Genomic DNA, 22,090 nt, shown 5'->3' on the forward strand with positions numbered 1-22,090 from the left:
ATTTATTTGCACTCATCGACGACTAGCTGGTTACTCATTACCTAGTTATCTGACGATACAATTTTCAGCTGCACTTTATGATACTCCAGACATGGACTATAGGTAAACCCCATCATTTGAGTCGAAGTTAACTATAAACCCATACTTGGACGCGTTTAAACTTCCTAATAACGTCCCGTTGTTACAATAATTTCAACTCTTAAGTTGATCATCTCTTCAATTAAATGCATAAGACGTAATTTAGGTTCTGGGGTGAGCAACTGCGTCAGCGTAATTTGCTGATACCGATAATTCTGAATTGATCAATTCACGAGAGTTTCAACACAATTTTATCAAAGGTGAGAAATTATTTTATTGTCTAAATTATAATTTATGCGCGTGTGATTGTGTTGATTTACCTAATGAATAACAGCGTTAAAATTGTTTACTACTTTTTTGCTTGCTAGTGAAATACTAGAAAATACCAGGTATTTTGGAGAAAAGTACGATTGGTAAATAGTGCAAACAGCGAAAATCACTATTCCTTCAAATATGCGTAATGAAAGCAGACAAAGTTACCGTTATTTTTATAATATATTGTTTGAAAATGACTTGATATTTTTTTGAAAGTAACGTATCAAAGCGAACATACATATTACATGACCAGATCATACCAAATATGAATTTACTTAAATCAATTAAAAAAGTTGCTCTTTACTCCGAATCATCTTGCCGCTCACTTGAAAAATAGTTTAAATATTTTGTGTTACTCCGTCTTTAAAAAAAAATATTAATCCTTTGTTTTTTAATCCTGCGCTGGATCCTTCATTGAATGAGAACAACGCTAAGTTAGGCTTTTCAGTGGTTACAATTTTGAACCACGCCGAAAAAACTACAATTAAAACTAATGAAAATTTCAACTAAAATCATGAAAATTTTAAACAGTGAAAATAATGCAGCATATTGATAAGGAAAATGTATGATAAATGTTAAATTGACTGTGACTAAAAGCGTGCTTATTTTTTTTTGAAATTCATTTAAAAGTATTGTTTTAGTGACTCTGTCTTTAAAAAAATAATATTAATCCATTGTTTTTTAATCCTGCGCTGGATCCTTCATTGAATGAGAACAACGCTAAGTTAGGCTTTTCAGTGGTTACAATTTTGAACCACGCCGAAAAAACTACAATTAAAACTAATGAAAATTTCAACTAAAATCATGAAAATTTTAAACAGTGAAAATAATGCAGCATATTGATAAGGAAAATGTATGATAAATGTTAAATTGACTGTAACTAAAAGCTAATTTACCACGTTTTAAAATATTGACTCATATTGGCAATTGAGAAAATAAAAGGTTTGAGAAATTTTATCGAAATTTATTTAAAAAAAAAATATTCAGAAATTTTTGTGCAATCACGCCTTTTATGTATGCTCGCAACTATGTCCTTTAAAATTAAAAAAATAGCAATTTTCTTGGCAATGGTTGCGTTACTAATTCTTTGGTTTGTCAATTGATGCCGAATCTAAATTCAAACGTTCTCTACAAATAAATCTCAAGGAAGTTAGCAATAGTACGGGCAAACGTAAATAACAAAGAATGTTGTGACGTTAGTTGATTGACATAAAATGATATCGATATCTACTGACATCTCCTGCGACTATGGTGTTGTATGCAGATATTCTGTCGAAAATATTCTATGGACCGACGATCTTTATAGGTAGAAACACTGCTGTTAAGTTCCGGAGTGGCCACCAACCACTTGTTTCCGTGAAAAAACGGTGCTCCAGAAGTATGTGTACCAATAGACTGAAATCTAGGGAGGGGGTATATTTACTTGGCTAGCACAACCATTCCCGAAACTCGTAATAGAACTAAAATAGGAAAAATCGGAATCAAATTTTGGCCTAACCCTAACCGGGTACACATACTACGGGAATACAAAAATAAACTACATGTTGCAAATTAGAAATCTTGTATATGAGCTCATGCACATATATGTATATAATTCAGGCCATGTCGCTGCAGTTTAACGATTCCATTCGTATTGCAATTTTTGCAAAGAAAACGAACAAAAACGACTAATTAGACATCGTTACACATCCATGATTACGTCAAAAAGTCCACTCGCCAAGAAAACTTTGTTGTTGTGCACTAGACTATAGGATCGCGGCTTTTAGAATTCAAATTCGCAAAGCATCGAAAGATTATATTACACAGTTTATAGAACAAATGTAACGTTTCACTCGTTATTTATTCGCACTCAATTAAAGTCCAACTTAAATGTCAATACTTATTTCTACAATTTTGGCACGTGCCGTTTGATGAATTGATCCATTCATATTACTGTCCAGGCCGTTCCCACATCCGCATGCGTCCTTAAACATAACCAGAACAAGCATTTCATTGAAATTGTGACTGACATTTGAAGTGTAACGAAGTATGTTCGGTTTCCCTGATATCTCAAGTCATTTATTATGTTTAGTTATGTTTCAATGACTTGAAATATATATTGTCTTGTTATATACTAAAGCAGGGGTCGGCAACCTTTTATAGCTCGTGGGCCAAAATTAGGGGTTGCAAGTCATTGGCGGGCCTCACATATTTTAGAAAGTTGAAAACCGTACGGATGATACTTTTTATAATAAAAACCGATCAGTGATACATCTCTCGAATAGAATATAGATTTATTTCCTCATTGCATCTCAAAAAATTTTATTTGAATATTTTCAGCGCCATCGAACCCTTCGCACTTAGCATCAACTTTTCTGCGTTTTGCTGCCATTGGTCAAATTATAAATACATTATAGGCTCATTAAACGAGTAATTGTGAATTATATACTTGTTAGGTCAGAATATAGTTTAGTCTACACGTGTCTCACAATAAAATCTGTTACGTAAAGAATATAAACGTCAAAACAACTGTTTTGTTACTATAATTCAGTGAAGCGTCGCGGGCCGGATTATATTACTCCGCGGGCCGGATCCTGTCGCGGTGAAACGCAATTATTGCTTATCGATCTTAAGATCGGTAAGTATGTTGATAGGTATTTGTCTGTCTGTATGTCTGTTTGTCTGTTTGTTTGTCTGTTAGATGAACGCGATATCTCAAGAAGGCGATGTTGAATATGCTCCAAATTGCATGTGCATTCATCATATCTCGGACCAGAAGCCTATTGATTTTGAATGAATTATTTCGTATAATTAGCGAGTTATTAATTAATTAGTGATGGGACACGCGGTGTCACTATAGAATCATGATTCGAAACCGCAGTTTCGATCGATAAGTCTTCGGTCTCCGACCGATATTCTCATCTATTTCTTTTGATCAATCAACTAAAGACATACATAATCAATGGGAAGCCTACCTAATTAATTTTACTGAATTTCGGCATGGAGTTATCATCTGTAGATAAATTGTTCTCGCACATGTCCACGATCTCCTTCAAGAATGGGAAGTCCATACCTCAATTTTTTTTTAATTTACTCATTGTTTAATATGGCCGTATAAATGACGTATAGCTTTAGACCCCTCATCATCTAAATCCGACTCTGGGAGTACATCATCAAATTTGCTGTATTTTGCAACGTATGAAGTTATTTTCGGTAAATGAATTGTTCCTGTAAGAATGGAAGTAACACTTTTAAATTTCTTGAGTTTAAATTTTTTTAGAATTAATGCTTTATGCCAGTGTATATATATATATATATATATATATATTTTAAACTTACAAGAAGCATGTTACGGCATTCATGAACAAATATTTCAGAATCGCATAGCACAGTAAAAATATGATGAGTCACTGTGACATACTCCTACGACTAAAAACTGCGATCGCGCTATCTAATGCAAATATTGCACTTCCAGAAGATTGGTACGTATGCCTTCCTCGTGGTTTTACTCGCATGTAAACTTTGTACAGAAATTTAGAATCCCATGTACTGTATATTTGAATTTATGTGAAAAATGAAAATCGAATATTTTTATCAAAATATATTTACCAGTTAACATATTACAACTTTCTTTATCAACAATGTTATGCAACTGGAAAAAATAATTGGCCAACTAATTCAATAACCGACATGGACTATCGGCTTTCTTTTCTCCGGGATATATATAAAAGTCCTATCCAATACGATAGGGTAAGGTTGACAAGAATTCTGTCATGTGCGACATAAACGATATCAGCTAGAACAGGGCTACTCAACTATTTTTATCGAAGGTCCGCAAACAAAACTTCAAAATTATTTGGGTCCGGTCTTTCCAGAACTGATATTTCGGCATCCTTAAACGAGCATTTCCTCGACCGACTAATGATTAGTAGCATATTAAAATTGTTTATTATGGTGTTATCTTTCTTTTCCTATATATTCAAAACTATGAAAGTCATTTTATGATAGGAAAGTCAAAAAGTGGGGCTGATGATCCAAAATAAATAATTAGGTGCGGTCCAAATCCAATACTCGAAAGGTCCGGATTCGGACCGCGGTCCGCCAGTTGAGTAGCCCTGAGCTAGAACATTATGTGTGTCCAAAAAGGACGTGCCAAAGCTCACCTGGGAAGAAATAAACCGATTCGCCTAATTTCACTCCATAAACATGTCATTCTGAAAGAGCTTGTTCAGGACTTAGCGAATCTAACACCTTAAATTGTATATCGAAATAAACTGAATTACGGCTCGTAAAGGAGTGCCCATGCATGCAAAAACAATTTTTCCCGGAACCTTCGCGATTCACTACCTTCCACTTAGCCGCTTTCTTTACCGTGATGATTTCTTCTCATTTAGTATGAACCGAATCCAAGATATAACTCTTAGCGCATCGGCGGTTTGCAACTCGTTTATCATTATTTTTTGTTAGAAGGTTGGGATCTTGCTTTGAGCAAAACTGTGTAAAATACTATAAGTATACAGCGAAATTCAAATTAATAGAACGGTTTTGCTCAATTATTTTTGTGAAATTTTGCAAGATCACTGACATATTTTCTCACAGCCAATACTTATTCAAACTTTATTACGAAACCATTGCAACTATTACCCCTTTATTCGATCATAATAAGTACTTCGGACTGTCGGTACGGATGTTTGAACTACCACTCGTCAAACATTTTGACACAAAAGACTTTTCGTAAGCAATGAAATTTTCTCGGCCAATAAAAAGTGAAAACCGAAAACAAGTTTTATAGATTATTTGGTTAAGACTATTATGAGAAAATTTTGAAAAGATTATAATATGCGGGGGTCCAGTATGCTCCCAGATTTTCATTTCAAGGGGGAGGGGGGGGGGGGATTTAGGGTCTGGTAGATATTATTTTGCTATTAACGATATAACTTATTCAAATACAATTATATTTGGGTTGGGAATTAAAGTAGGATGTCATACCTCAACATTAGGGAAGAGGAGTTATGGAATTTAGATGTATTTCCCCCCTATGGAAGATGTGGAAAAATAACAGCGGCTGCATTCCCATAGGCCTCGCGCTATTTCTTGGTGTAAACTATTAAACTATTATAGGTTAAATTGTTTATTTTATAAGAGTGAGTCTTCTAAACAAAAGCTACTTCATGTATTCCTGCCTTTTTGTATTTAGGTAAAAGCCAATAAAACGCAAATGCCTGAATTTCAGTTATGATCTTTGTCCAGATTGGGCTCCACGCAATTCATTTCGTACAGGGCTCCGAATAAATAAGATCGGTAATTATTTTATTACAATTAAACATCTCTTCTATATTGAGAAGCAATTCTTTAATCTCAAATTTGCAAATAAATGCTTTACCGCAGATTATATATTATTTAATTCTGATATGAGAGCAGAGGTTAACATAACGTATCTTTGGGGTGAATGAGCAACTCTCATTTATACAAAATGTCGTTTTGAAATAAATGTTTGTGATCTTGAAGTTGCTTACTTGTAGCGATGGACTTCAGAACGCATTCGAAAATAACCGTTAAGCGTACAATTTTATTTGGGTTAAATAAGAGCAGAGATTGATATAGAGTATCTTTGGAGTGAATAAGAAACTGTCAATTACACAAAATTTTGTGATCTTGGTATTGCTTACTTTTGAAATGCACTTTGAAATGAAAAATCCTGGTCAGCGTACAGCTTCACCTCACCCGCCTACTATACTTGGCATCGTATGATAGACACATGGTGAATCGTCAACTTCTAAGGTTAATACTGTCTTGGCATGAACTAAGCGTACATCGACGCGCCAAAGTTACCGCGGCTACGCTAGAGTAGCAACGTTCAATAATCGGGGTCGGATCGATAAATCAAAATAAGAAAATATTACAATCGTTTTTCCCCTGATTGAACTTTGACCTAGTTTTCTTGGGTCAGACTTCGTATGAAATAGTAGTGCCGTCATTTCTCGTACATTATTTCTTTTTCATTCCCCAAGTTTCACTATAATATATAAAAAAAACTACCAAATTATTTCCACCTCTTTCACTGGAGTAGAAGAGAATTATAAATATTAAATTATACATATCAAAAAACAAACAGAATCTATCTCCCATAATATATCCCGTCTTGAATAATTCCTGACTAAATTTGAAAATTGTCTACCAAATATGTACGACCATCATTCAAAAACTTAGGACGGGAAAGGTAAAATTGTATTTTTCAAAGTATCACTTCAATTTGATTAATTATATTGTCAAAATTCATTCACACAAATAATTTTTCAATGTTTTATTTGGCTAATGAAATTTCAGTCAATTAAATTTTTCTTTTACTCGTTCAGCATATTAATATCGGTCAACGTACGTAAGGTACTATGTATACGTTTTATTTGCGTAGTGACCGAATTCAGGTATATTTACCTCGTTTTTACCTCGCTTTGTACGGAATCTAGATTTTTGTTTGCCCAGTGATCGTCGTGAAAAGCAAAAGTACACATAAAACGGCCCATATGCCCTACAATATGTAATATTTCGTTAGATATGTTTCATTGATAGAGAAGATTGTAACATATATGCCAGGTTTCGTATCGCTAGGTAATATTTCCACGTGGTGTGACAGCTATTCAGTTTTTAATTAAGTTGGTTTTGTGTTTTGAAAGAATAATTTTTATGAGGTTAAATAATTAATCTTGTACTTAACCTATATTTGAGAGGTAGATGAGTTCAATATGGTCAACAAGAAACCTAATGGCCTGCAATATTTCGGTTTGTTGGGATTCATATTTATGTGCTCGATTTCGGCCTTGTGATATCTTTAAATCATTTTGAAATTGCTGAAATACTGAGAAAAAAAACTGTAAAATTTTACAGAAATTGAGGTTGAGTGGTTTGTCGGGTCATACAGAGTCGTAGCCAGGAACTTTCGAAGCCGGAAAATGTGGGTCTTGAGTCTCTAAAAAATACGAAAATACTTACCTAGGAAAATACTTAAGTAAATTGCTAGGTATAAAACAGGAAAATGCTTTATATGCATTCGAAAAAGAGAGGGAGGTGGGTTCCAATTCACAACCCTACGCCACTGGGGCCATACCTCGGGCTCGATATTGAAAAGTTTTGTTCGTTACATTATTATATGTCATCTGTAAAGGATATGAAAGCTATTCAATATATTAAAATATTCCAAAGCCTGATATAAAAAAAAGAATAAGTCCTAACCCTTTTTACCAAACACCAAATAGAGTACATTAAAGGCATTTGGTTACTATTCTGTAACAAATAGATATAGAAGCTTCGTGAATCTTGCAGATTTACCCATCTTATTCGACTTTTCAATTCTAACCCTGCGTTTGCCATTGTCCCATGCATGAAGAGTTTTCAAAAGCGTCCTGGTTTGTTCCCAATTCACTGATTTTGACCGATTACTAATATATCTGATATTTCTTTATTTATCAGCACAATGTGAATATACCCCTCAGAGAAATTCCAAAATAATTTATAAAATAATTCAAAAGTAATTAATAATAATAATCTGAAGAATCGCACTGTAAATAGCAAAGTAAAGACTAATTCTTTGTCACTATTATCACAATTTAAGGTAAGTCGAGAATTTTTTTAATAATATCGTTAGGTTCATGGTCATTGGCTCTGACTAGTGCGTTTATTGTGGCTCAAATTTATCTCACAAACTTTTTGCTGTTGTTTCATTTGTCTCAGTAACGTGTGCCGTTTTAGTGGTTTAGCGATTGGACGTAATTTTGCTCATAATAGAGATTATTTTGTCTCCATTATCACAATTTATGACTTTTTTGTTTTGCCAAAATCGCAAAGTCTACGATCATTTAACAATAACTTCAAACGTTTGTGACTGGTTGCTCAAATTGAGGTTATGAACTCTTTTGTGGATGATAAATTGGTTTTAATGGATTCTTGGCATTTCAGTAGTCACACGTTATTTTGCTCTCAGGTTAGTTTTAATACTCCTGAGTGAGTTCGTGTAACCTTGATTTGATAAAATGAAGGGCTATTTAACAATTTTCAATTTGAGCGTTCAACATATAACGCTCAAATTGGGGTCTTTTGCTGATGTTTCCATGTTTCAATAGCTTTTGACAATATAGTAGTTGCATGTCATTTTTCTCATGAGTGGGCTTTTTATTTTTGAGTGAGTGCGTGTAACCTTATTTTGAGCAAACTTTCGCAGTGAAATTTTAATCCTAAATCCATGCCGTAGATTAACTGGAATTTTGAGGTAAATATAAATAATGATATTTTTTTAGCTTGAAACTCTTTGGTTTTGAGGTATTTGATATCGCTCGTTCAAAACAAGTTTTGGTGCTGTTTTATTAGTGCATTTATGAAGTATGAATAAACCAACAAATGTCTTGAAAGAAAGAAAATATTTTCTAAACTTATGAATTGGACATTGGGTTAAAGTGTTTGTCTATAATCACGCCTTGAATGTACATTTCGCCAGGCCTTTGAGTATAGAGCTGACATGGCAAACTACGCCCGTGGGCCAAATCCGACCCGTGGTGTAATTCAGTCTGGTTCGCCTGATGCTGCCACAACCAAACTAAATCCAGGTTTTCATGTTTTAGTTATACCAATCTCAAAGAATTTATTGAGATTGCGATTAAATATAGTTCTGGCACGAATTGTTTTTTACTTTTGCCTTTGTAACACTGTAAATATTGATCATAAAATGTATTTTTTTACGTCACACTTACATGGCTGCCAGTCCAGATGAGCACAATTTTTACACCCCGGTCCAAAAACCTTGCCCACCCCTGGTTTAAAGCGAATAACTATATTGTAAGTCAAGCAGTAAAACACAAAAAACGTATGCTCCAAATCACCTTAAATTCGCTACAGTGACCTTGTGCATGATACAGGGTATTGTACGAAGGCAAACGGGTGAAAAATTTCGTGTTAACGACGTTTCCTTTCTCAGCCTTACCCTTATATTCCAACAATACTAAACGGTACCTCCGTAGTATGTGTACCAGGTTAGGGTTAGGCCATAATTTTATTCCGATTTCCCATATTTTAGTTTTATAACGAGTTCGGGGACTGTCTCTACTAGCCAAGTGAATATACCCCCTGACCATAAGCTTCAATCCCTTTACACGACTTGATGTAAAGTAGGCGAACAAAATTAGTTACCTCATATTGGTACACATATTTCTGGAGCGCCATTACCACCGATAAAAGGTGTCCATGTTTGCAATATTGTAACGAGAGTATTACCCATTACCAAAACTGTTTTAGAATTGAATACTGCATAAAATTTTAATGAAGAATACTATATTTTCAATATATTTGTTTTAGTATAAATCGGAGGGCATTTCTCAAATAACGTTTCTATAAACTTAACCTTCTTTTTTTGTAAAATCTGGCAACTTAATATGTCATGTATTTGAACCGTTTAGAGTAAACATAAGGGCAGGTGTGTCACAATAGTTCATTGTTAAATGTCGTGTATTGTGGCGGGAAAAATTCAAAATTGCTTACATTTTATTTGACTAAATGATTAAGCTTTATTCCACTTTTATTAACATGTGCCAAGTCACGTACACCTTAAATAGTTTTCATAAATGAGCTTAACTTATGTCTTCTAGAATATAATAACAACATGAGTATATACCTAACGATACTGGGAGCGATGGCTTCGTGTTTAAAGCGATGATGACAATGCAGATTAAAATTTCGATTTCAAGTTCTATGACCAACACTTCTCCCATGGTGTGATAAATTATACAGGCAAGGCCAATTGGCCGACTAGTGGTTGAGACGTTAAACTTAACTATGTTGATATCGCATGCCATGTGCGAGTATGTTAGAATTACGTAGGCATGCGTTTCCTGCCTTGGCCTATTTTTAAATTCTTCATTTCTTCCGCATACGCATAAAAATCTGTTCTCATTTATTATTCAATCTTTAACGGAACATTTGCTCGTTTTGCGTATCGATAGTTTATAATGCACGCATATATATGGATTACAAGATACCCAAATCGTTATAACTAAAAGTAATAAAACACGCAGTTACAAATGAAATGATTTTGCCCAGTCTGAAGCCAATACATGTTGAACACGTGTTTATCTGGGATCAATTATATTAACGTCAGCAGTTATCTATCGTATTTGAGGTGGGTTCTGTTTTGTGATATGTATGAATTAATATTTATCATCTCGTCTTTCTAATGCGAAGAATTAAAAATAATTAGGTAGTTGTTTTTTTAATTTAATAGTCGTATGGGGGAAACATAGGAAATAATTGAAATAAAAATAATAACGAGAAAAATAATGTTGACTGCATCTTGTAAATAATTTTAGTAAAGTAATTTGACTCTCAATCCCGTTCTTAAGACGTTGTTCAAATCAATTGTTGTTCCTGTCGATTGAAAATATATTGATAACAAATAAACGCTGAACTGTTAATAGGTATTTATAACCTTCGCTGTTTGTACTGGTAGATACCGGTTGACGCGGGTATTAGGAAATGATCCTTGCCCTACATGTTATCTTAAATAAATATCGCGTAGCTACTACTTCGCATTTGTATCTCGTTAGTAGATAAATACCCGATACAAACAGCCATTACGCACGTCTTACAGGAACGGTCCATACTTGGTCTTTTCGCGAAATTTAGGTTTCAGGACGCGTTTCTAGATTATCCTGTTTTTCGATTCCAATAAATTGAGGACATGGTTTCTTTAAAAACAATCATACCATCCGTTTTGATTATGTTTTAGTATAAAGCAAGATTTAATGACAATTTGCAGTCATCTTATTCATGTACTAGAGTCTAGTAACTAGACCAAGGTTTTTGAAATTGGGCACTCGCTTTACACCTATTGGGCTGAATAGTTGTTTTTGGGGCAACAAACCATCCGCAATAACAACGTTAATTTGAGATAAATTGACTGCGAATTGTTTTATTTTTTAACAATAACTCATTTATCATTTGCATAAACCGTTTGATGTTTTTTAAAGCAAATGTCGCAAAGCCCATGGTTGTGGCAGCCAATTTTGTGCATATGATAGATTAAAGTTTAAACGACAATGGTGCTATGGTGGCCTGTTTGTAGTCTGAACAAGATTATTTCATATCTTCAAGTATGTAACTAAACAAAAAAAACAAAAACAAAAAACACACCGTACATAACACTGGAAACAGGGTTTTAATTTTCGTGTATGTCTTGATATAGTTATTGTTGCTAAGAGGGACTCAATAATCACCATTTTAGATACAGCAACCGACTTTGTCCAAGTGGTCATTGTATTTGGTGATTTTTGTTAACAAACGCATAAAATTTACGTATTTTTAAATCCAAGTGACTTCATTTTGGTTAAATGTTTTTCAAGTTAGTGATTCATTTTACGGTGTGACCCAAATAATGAAAACTGAAAATTTTCTTAATAAATCTCTTCGGGAATGAAAATGAATTTCTACATAACTTGAACTCCTGTTTGTGTGTGATTTTATCCAGCAGTAACAAAGGACGCTTTGCACAAAATTTGTGTTTTTTCAATAATTATAGGGTGTCCACAAATTCACAAAAAATTTTATATAAAATTTATATATATATATATAAATTATATATTGTTTTGGCCCTCACAGATGTATTGAATCAAGTGAAAATAGTGAACAATTACTGTAAAAAAAAACGGACCTGGTTATTGAGATTGCAAAGGGACTTTATGGACACCCTGTATTTTCCAAAATGACTGGGTTTTGTTACTGGGGCAAACTGTATGTAGGATTTCTTAACTCGTGATTTCATACATGTGATATGTCGTAATAATATTCCCTGAGTTAACAATAGTGGTCTTCTAGTTAATTATTAGTGAATAGCATAGCTCCGCGATATCACGGAACGCTCGCCACTTTTGTTTTCAAAGTTTTGAAACCACGATGCGGTTTCCCGCCTATATGGACGATAAACACGTGCTAAATCTGCAACTCGACAGGAATTGCAGTTTTTTAGTGCATGTTGTACTAATTGAACAAAATGGCGGCGCAAATAAGGGACCTTTTTCGGATATCTGTCCTCCACTAATGTATGAATACTCGCACTCACTAATTAGAGTATTTTGTTTATGAGGCCCGTTCATCTTTAACAAGGCATTCCCAATTTAGTGAAGGGCAAAAGGTCAGGAACACAATCCCTATACGTAGCTGCAATGTGCGTGTTTGGCTCACATATTTGCCTTCATAGTAGTTGACGTCACATATCAAAAATCTATGGTTGATATCTCAGGCCCATGCGACTTACCCAGTGTATAATGAACGGGTTAGACCGTACAACATGATAAAAATATTAGTCATTACAAGACTATTGCAGCCTTCAATTCATCAGCTATACCTTGCCTATAGCCTTATTCAGAGCTATATAACTCAAAGAGCATGTAAAAAAATCACAAAATGCATGCAATTTCCAACAATTGGGCATTTAGCATTTTTTTGCAAAAGTTAAACGAATAGCTTTTCTGCCTACTCCAAAGGCATTTGAAAAACAATAGCTTTTTACTTATTGTTAGTGTCCATGGCTGATTGTATGTGGCATTGCTTGGGTCGAACAACGTAAAAACACGCCCTAAAAATCGACGATTTAATCAAAACTAAATTTTCTACTTACTTGACTGCGTTGTTATTCAGCCGAATCCTTCTTGTTTTAGGTCACGGGAATAATTCATCGTGATCAAAACATTACTAACCACGCCCACACGTCAATCACATCATGACATCGACCAATCAAAATCCAACAGAAGGTCAAGTAGAGGAAGGACCTGTTGACCCATTTCGTTGTAATCCAGCGAAGGAAACAGTGCTGCGAGAACTGTGCGCAAGAACAGGATATCCACTAACACAGGTAAGGGTGATATAGAATCAAAGCGACGACATATTTACCTTGTTCGGAAATTTCGCCGTAGGAAATCTCGCTGCAGGAAATTTTGCCAAATAGGAGAAATCGCAAGAGCATTTTGCTGTAAAACAAGTATTTGTGATAAAAACAGTTTGGTTTATAGGGTTAGGGTATGCTCTTAAATAACGAATCTTTTTCGATTAAGACTATTTTTCATGAGAGTATTTTTCCTTCACGGGGAACTGTCCTGCGGCGAGATTTCCCATGGCGAAATTTTCTGCGGCGAATTTTCCTAGAAACACATTTTACATTGCCAGACTTGCGTCAACGTAATGTTCAAACCATAAATTGAACGAATAGCAGTTTTCTGCTATATGCCCACCTATTAGGCAGTAGCCAAAGATCATACTGTGCCCAACTTATCCGATGTTAACAAGTTTTTGCGATATATACCTTCAACTTCGCTTATAACATTGGCAATTTAGCGCTTATGTTTAGTGGCTTGTTTTCTACGACAGAAGGACTCCCGTAGTATGTGTACCAGGTTAGGGTTAGGCCAAATTTTATGCCGATTTTCCTTATTTTAGTTCTATTACGACTTACGAGTTCGCGGGCTGTCTATGTTAGCCAAGTGAATACACCCATCGCCCAAAGTAATCAGTCCCTGTACACAACTTGATGTAAAGTGGGCGAACAAAATTAGTTATGTCCATATTGGTACACATACTTCTGGAGCGCCACGACAGTATATACGAAAATAATATGGAAACTATAGTAGATGCTTTCCAAACTGATCTCATCTTTGGTAGTTCAATAGTCCTTTCTAAATTTGCTCAGTGGTGCAGACCAGGCTGCGATGTCTGTCTGACCGAAAGTCGACGATTTCTAATTTCATCCTGTACCACTTGAGTGCATGATTTAGCAATTTAACAATTTGTAATTGACAACACACGTAGAGCATGCACCGTTTTAACCATAATATGAATTGTGGGAATATGTTTGGAAGTCTTGAGAGAAAGTGTTGCCGATACACCCGCCGATGAGGATTGTATTTGCCTTTTTAGTGTATTTCTCTATTGATTTTTAGGTACTCCTGAAGTATGCGCAACAAGATGTCGCATAACCTGAACCCTTACCTGGTACACAATCTGAGTTCAGGTTGTGCGCCATCTTGGTGCGCATACTTCAGGAGGTCCGATTTTTAACAATAAATACTCGATCGCTTTCTGGATATTTCATTATACGGGATTTCCATGCCTGCCACTCCAAACAAGTTTCTGCACTACCAATCATTCAATTGCAAAAAACTACTATTTATGGAATGACTTGATTTCCGCCTCGACATTACCTACCCAATATATTAAAACTTACAATAGATTTTAAATAGGATGTACGTTAAACATGTTGTCAAATCGGGTACGGAAAAAGTTTCATTTTTTAATTATCATGGTTAGTTATTATTTAATGTCTGATTGCGCTATATCTTTTTTTTTGTCTGAAGAAGTTAGACTATGATCAAACGAAAGCTTATAAATGTTATTACAACTTGCTATTTTGTGAAAATAGATTATGTAATCCATATTTATCTCTATTGTGGTAAGATCAGCAAATATGCGTTCCCCTCAGTTGGCACTTCAATAATTACCTTGCACGTCGAACTTGGTTTTTAACCAAACATCTATTACAAGTATAGCGATTACTAAAGCGATTTCTTATACTAAAATCATACATTTTCGACAGGAAAACGGTCAACGAAAATATGGCGGCCCACCGCCAGGATGGATGGACCCGATACCCGGTAAAGGTTGTGAGATATTCGTCGGCAAACTACCAAGAGATCTTTATGAAGATGAACTTGTGCCCGTGCTTGAGAGATGCGGAAGGTCAGTTTTGTTTGTAATTGTATTGATGATTCGTGGCGAAAACGCATCAGTGGCTTCTTTTACAAAGACTGAGGACAATCATAAAAATTATGTGCTTGAGTGACGAAAGTAAACGCTTCATAATAATAAAATAGACTTGAATTTAATATTACTTCAGTGTGGATACCAACAAATCAGCAATTTCATTTTGCCTTGCCTCTTGTAGTAAAGATTAAAATTCAGACTTGCTTTACTTATATAAATATAATTCGGGGCTCCCGAAGTATGCGAACCAAGATGGCGGACATCGGAATGTAATATGTGTACTAGGTTAGAGTTAGGCCATAATTTTAGGTATAAATACTACGGGAGGCTCTTGGCTAGTCTTGGAACTGATAATAGGACTAAAATAAGGAAAATTGGAAAAAAATTATCGCCTAACCCTAACCTGGTACACATATTACGTTCCGATGTCCGCCATCTTGGTTCGCATACTTCGGGAGCACCGATAATTCTATTTGACTGTCTAACCACATCATGTCTTAGCTTTGAGATAGTATTACGAGCAACAGGGATGCGTATTCAGAGCTTTATTCGGAGTGTTACACGGGACAAGACTTCGAGAAAAATTCTTTATTCCCATTTGATATAATAAAACGAAGTATGCGCACCAAGATGGCGCACAACCTGAACTCAGGTTGTATACCAGGTTAGGGTTCAGGTTGTGCGACATCTTGGTGCGCATACTTCAGGAGTACCCATTTTTTATAATCGGTGAAATGGAGCGTTCGTAGGAGTTATCTTGTACTGTATGATGAATTTTGCGTAATTTTGAATGAGTCCAGAAGTCCAGAGTTCGTGTCAATAATTAGAAGAAAACAAAGTAAAAAATAAACTTAGTTCGTGCGAGTCACGACAAGCAAAGATTTGACCATAAATTAAAATATTGCCTACATTGCAAATTTCACCGTTTGGATTGTAATGGGTAAACACACTAACTGTGGGTCCCAAAGATTTATCGATTTATGGGATCGTTGTAAATAGATTACTTGGACTTTGGATAAAATATCAAATATTTATGGCCCTAAGACAACATGTTCATGGTATAAAACTCATGGAAAACATCTAACGATTAGCGTACATCTATACAGAGAGGGTGGGTCAAGGCCGCTCGCACCATAATTCGCGTAACGTTTATTGTCACTCAAACTTAGTTGTTCCCAAACTGCTGCCCGCGGGCCGCAACGATTTGATATGGCCCGCCAAACTTAAGTAAAACTTTATGTTTCAACTTCTTGCGTTCTAGATAACGGCAACTGTTGTGTATTATCACAGTTTAAGCACGTGTATATTCGTCACAATTTAACTATACCGGTATCTTAGTACCCTTTCGGGCTCTCCCTCTTTCGGCCCGAATATTTTCTATCGCTTCTAATTTTAGCCCCCGGTCTATCAACTTTGAGAAGCACTGCTTTAAATTAATATATTATCTAATGACCGAAACAAGACCATATATAAAACGCACATTGAGTCTCGCAATGAATTCCCAACATTTCCATCGATGTATATAATTAATCTTACATTAGTTCACTCAATTTGATTCCAATGTTTAAAATGCTGTTATATTCATCGAGGGGTGATTGACTAGGATCGTGAATTATAGCAGTAAATTCAAAAGTTAAACGATCTTATGCAATTCAAGAGTCATGCTGCACATTAACCTAAAAGTGTTTCTGTAACGTTTCGTCTGACCAAAATCAGGGATCCTCAGACGAGCAGCTTACAACCGTGACAAGAAAAAAACGAGAATATCGGTCGGAGACCGAAGACTTTTCGATCGAAGGTTAGGAGATCCTCCGAAACAGCGCTCTTACTCCATAGTGAAAAATCGAAAATCTTCATCGAAAATCAATAGGCTTCTGATCCATGCTATGATCAATGCACATGCAAAATTTAGAGCAGATTCAACTTCGTTTTCGTGAGATACCGTGTGCATCTAACAGATAAACAGACAAATACCTAACAACATACTTACCGATTAAAATCAATAAGTAACAATCACGTGGTTCAGAACCGCATTTGTGTTAGTGTGCAGCAGGACTCTTGAATTGCATAGTACGGCCATGTTATTCCTGCTACAGTATCCTTGCATTATACGCATACGGATCCACTGGCGCCAAGGTATTGAAGGATTGGGAGTAAGTCTCTCGTGACCTCTGATAATTTTAAACGACTTGACCTTTTTTGTCCCCCAGATATTACAACCGGGAATAGTGTTTGCATTGGCATGTGGAGTGTTATCGGAATCTAACCCGGAATTCTATTTTAAATTCATATGAGTGAAGTCAAAATTTTAAATACCCGGAATCGGGACCGGAAGTCGGAGTCCGTTGAAAGTCAGAGTTGAAACTGAACATTAAATTGAAACATAATTGAATCCACCAATACCACCAAACTTTTTGTCGCCAGAGTGCTAAGATCGAAATCGAATTTTTCAGCCCGGAGTTGAAGTTTTGTTTACTCGGAGCCAAGACTCAAAGTCGGAGTATCAACTTCGAACATTCTGGGATTGAGTTGTTCTTCAAATCACTGCCGTTTTCATTGGTTCATCGATTCAAGAATAATTAAACGAGCAATACGCCATTTGGGACATACACCGCCATCTCTCAAAAAACAGCCCTGCCACCGCTCTAAAAAAAATAGCATTTGTTATAGTTCTATGAAAGACACTTTTGCGCGCATTGTAAGACTTTGGTAAGATATTTTTAATGTTAACTCCCTCGATTTTGTATTTTTCACTTTTATGATCAATCACAACATTTCATAATATCAGGATAGTCTTTTTAAATTGGTAAATACCAGCTAGGTAGGATTTCGTATTATAATGGATTACTATTGGTCCTAACATATATATGTTTGCAAGAGAACGAAATTTTGTTAAAAAACAACAAAAAAACGGCCCCAAGGCGAAAATTGCCCCAAAACTAAATTAGGGTGAGGGCTAGTAATGCAGAATGCGCTGGAAATTCAAATTCTAAAATTATTCCTAAACCGAACCCAAACCGGATAATTACTAATGTGTTATTTTGAAACGTGGCGGGTGTTTTTTTTCGCATTTCACAATTTTGCGTTAGTGTTTTCTACAAAATATCCCAAATATTGACTGGCCCGTTAGACAAAACTCAAGAACGAATGATACGCCATTTGCTATACAACCCTGCAGCATACTGCAATAAAATTCTTACGTATTGGAATTCCCGAGATTAGACAACGCCCCATTATTATCGATGTATAACAATATTTTATATCCAATTCGTCGTCAACTGCAAAGGTCATCTCGTGACAGCTACCTCGAACAATATATCACCAATTAGGTCTCTATATACTCTGGCCGTAGATAAATTCGCGTTTTACGCACGTATTATTCAAGATTAACAATCGGCCAGTGATATCGGGTCTAGTAACAAGTGGTGGGAATGCAAACATGTTTATGGTCGGTATCGGCAAGTAACGATGCTGTTAAAAATATTCAAAATTACGTTAATTCTACTGTAACAGCGCTCACGTACATTTACAATATCAAATTACTATAAATTCACAGTTAATCAGTAGATTTTTTAAAAACTACTTGAAAGTTTTGTGATATCATAATGCTTAAAATATTTGTTTATGATATAATAATGTGTTTTTGTTTATTCTCGGACAACGAGAATTAGTTAGCGATAAATTAACCTGTCAAGAAATTTTAGTTTGGCCAAATTTATTATATATATGAAACAGTAAAATTACTTTGTGCCATGCTTGGACATTCAAACTAGAAATTTCGTTCCCAAGATATATTTAAACTGATGATCGGACTCTAATTGGTTACTTATTAATAAGTTCGTGAAACTTCCGTCGTGTTAAAGTAGTTTAATAATTTTAGTATTCTATTTCTCGTCTTTCTATGTTTTATTAAAGAATTATATACTCGCTTCGAACAATGTTTAATTGGCGCTTCAGAAGTGTATACACCGATATGGAAGTAACTAATTTTGTTCGCCTGTCAGGTTGTGTAACGGGACGGAAGCCTATGGGCAGGAGGTATATTCGCTTACACAAACAGTCCCCAAACTTGTGATATAACTAAAATAAGGAAAATCGGGATAAAATTATGGCCTAACCTTAACCTGGCCCGCATACTACGGGAGTACCGTATTATGGACGTTGACACTTCAGCACACTGGTTCTCAATCTTTTTTTCAAGCGACCCAAATTATTACCCAATAGTTATGCCTTAAGTGGTCGCAAATTAACTGATGTTTTTACGCTGTGATACTTCCCATACATACGATAACTATTGAGCCACACCTAAAATATAAAGCAAACAATTGAATCAACTAGAAAATAAAAGCAGTAAGTTTGGTTTTTTTTTTGAAAAAACAGGCGAAAATTTTTTCCGGATACACAATTTCGGATCGCGACCTAAAGGTTGAAAAAAGCTGTTTTAGCATACTCTTCCATACTCTCTGATGGAATGACGTTTCTTCTAACATGGTAAGCTTGGCTCAAGCTCCACTAATACGTCACAGCTCCGTGGCTCCAGACTTTGACTTCAGCATCGGCTCACAAGGTCTAGTTTCAACAGATACAACACAACGCGTGGTCGTATTACAGCTCATAAAAAGCCAATTTTTGGTTCATTTGTGTACTCACTAGTACTCACTCTCATGACTTTAAAGAGATTCAGTATTTTATGACATTTTAGTAGTCGCTCATAACTGATTGTGATCACGTGCTCGACGAACTCCAAGAAAAGGAAAAATCACTGGTGTCCAAATTAAAACCGTTTTGTGGCTTGTTGATTGAAGATCGGTAAACTTGACGAAAGACAGTTGGACTCGCTATTTATGTGGGACCATTAATTACTATGAGTATTTTATTTTTAAAACAGCATTTAAGTATTGTGTAATCTGCATATAACGACAGCAAACTTTCAAATAATTTATGGCGGGAACGATAATTTTATCACCTATTAGCAAACAATGCCGTAAAGTTTGTTGTGTAATTTCATTGGTTGCCATCATATCATAAACCAATCAAATAATGGAGGGCGTGGTCAACTTTGATTTATAACTGTCGCGCAATAATGCCTAGTTAGCTCGAAAATAGCAAGGTCATTCACCTTCTTGCTGATTCAGGCATGTGCCATGCCTCAACAACTTAAATAATAGCATTTCAAGCACGTCTCGAACTTCACTAAAAAATAGACTTGGCATAAAACTGCAAACTGGCAATTAAACTTCTAAAAATCGCTGGCAGTATACTTTATTTTTCTTCGAATTACGATAATAGTCCCACAAAATGAACGGTTGAAAAGTAATTGTTTATTGAACGCAACTAAACACTTTTAAAATTGATTGTAAACCTGGGGTTTGAGTCAAATATAATCGCTGCGATATCTGTTATTTCGACGGCTAAATCTTTAACATGAATCCCATAAATTCCTTCTGTTTTGATATGTTGGTTAAGTATAGCATAAAAAGGCTGCTTAAAAATTCAAAGGAGGAAGTAGACGAAGAGAAGGGTTTTGAATCAATACCTTAGTATTCCCTGATTTGATATGTTGTTAAAAATGTTGAGTATTTGGCCAATATTCATTCTCTTTGGAAAACCAATCGCTCTTTCAACACGACATTTTGTATTATACTTTTACCGCTTGCAGTAAATACGACATTACACATTTGTGATATGTAATAAATACATTCAATGAGTTCAAGGGCCCAATTTGAGGTCAAGATGTGAGGAACTTCATAAATGATATGAATACTGATATTTCGTTTGAATTTCACTAATTACAACTCTCATGTGCATATACGGCTTGAAGCATTTGTAAATATAGAAATAATTAATTAAATATGTCTGTTGCAGAATATACGAACTTCGACTGATGATGGATTTCAACGGAAACAACAGAGGATTTGCTTTTGTGAAATACTGCGCACAGAACGAAGCCAAACGAGCTCTGAAGGAATTGAATAATTTAGAAATTAGAAAAGGAAGGCTTCTCGGTGTCTGCAAAAGTGTGGATAATTGCAGGTATTATTGTCTCACTTGCCAAAAATATAAAAATTTGCCATAAACGCTACTATTTTTTACAATTTCCTGGAAATAGAAGCAAAGTTTAAACAGGTATACATTCCCAGTGACTAACTTGTGAAGAGCTTCAGCAAATGACATCCATTGTTATATAAGTTTGCTCAAGTTCTCATATAAGTTTGATTTCAAAGTCCTTAAATAAAAGTGTAAAGAGTTTAAGAGTTGTAAGCGGCCACTGTTGCATTAAGATATATATATTTACCATTACGACGTGAGTGCATAGCGTTTGGTACGAGGCTCGAAACAAAACAATTAAGCACAGCTAAAGAAGAAACTAGGGTCCTCTCCCATTGTACTAATCATAATTAATTTACTCTTTTTTATTTCGTGCAGATCTTAACATACATTATTCCTTCAACATTATCTGGCCAAAATTTACCACATTTCACAATTAATTACAAGTCAGCGAATTTAAAAATCGACCACGTAATTTTCGTTAGTACAACGCAACTTTTTTATACCATCAGTGTTATGCAATGTTTACATAGGCATGCCACGTAAACGGCTATTTTCATTTATGACATTATGTAGACAGCAATGCTTTATTGTAGCGAGGGCTATGATTCGTGGCCTTTGTATAAAATTTGTATTGTACAAATATAAAAGAATATATTAAGGCGTATTATATATTTTAATTTATTTGTATCTGGAATATTCAATATATTCATTTTTAAAAAACTTTGGAAACTTCACTCTAGAAAGCAGTTGATAAAGAGAAAACCAGTTTCATTTAGGACACATATTGGAACAAAAATTATACTAACTTTAACAGTTTAAACGCAGAGCCAATATTCGTTTTAATGACCACAATGACTGAGAATAGATTCGATTTTAC

The 22,090-nt window shown here is 35.1% G+C and overlaps 1 protein-coding gene across 4 annotated transcripts in view; it reads left to right on the top strand.

The window, feature by feature from the left end:
- Positions 1-214: 214 nt before the first annotated feature.
- The window catches only part of LOC120347482 (APOBEC1 complementation factor-like), a 36,132-nt gene continuing 14,256 nt past the window's right edge, over positions 215-22,090 (top strand). For 2 of the 4 annotated variants that reach the window (XM_039417481.2, XM_039417484.2), the window contains exons 1-4: positions 215-338; positions 13,068-13,261; positions 14,996-15,138; positions 21,028-21,195. In XM_039417481.2, the coding sequence (XP_039273415.2) occupies positions 13,130-13,261; positions 14,996-15,138; positions 21,028-21,195 (443 nt within the window). In that variant the 5' untranslated portion in view covers positions 215-338; positions 13,068-13,129. Of the gene's footprint in view, positions 339-7,843; positions 7,982-13,067; positions 13,262-13,321; positions 14,672-14,995; positions 15,139-21,027; positions 21,196-22,090 lie in introns of those variants that run through there. The other 2 variants (XM_039417482.2, XM_078117896.1) reach the window with 2 other exon arrangements.

Source organism: Styela clava, chromosome 11 (assembly GCF_964204865.1).
Source record: "Styela clava chromosome 11, kaStyClav1.hap1.2, whole genome shotgun sequence".
Taxonomy (NCBI): Eukaryota; Metazoa; Chordata; class Ascidiacea; order Stolidobranchia; family Styelidae; genus Styela; species Styela clava.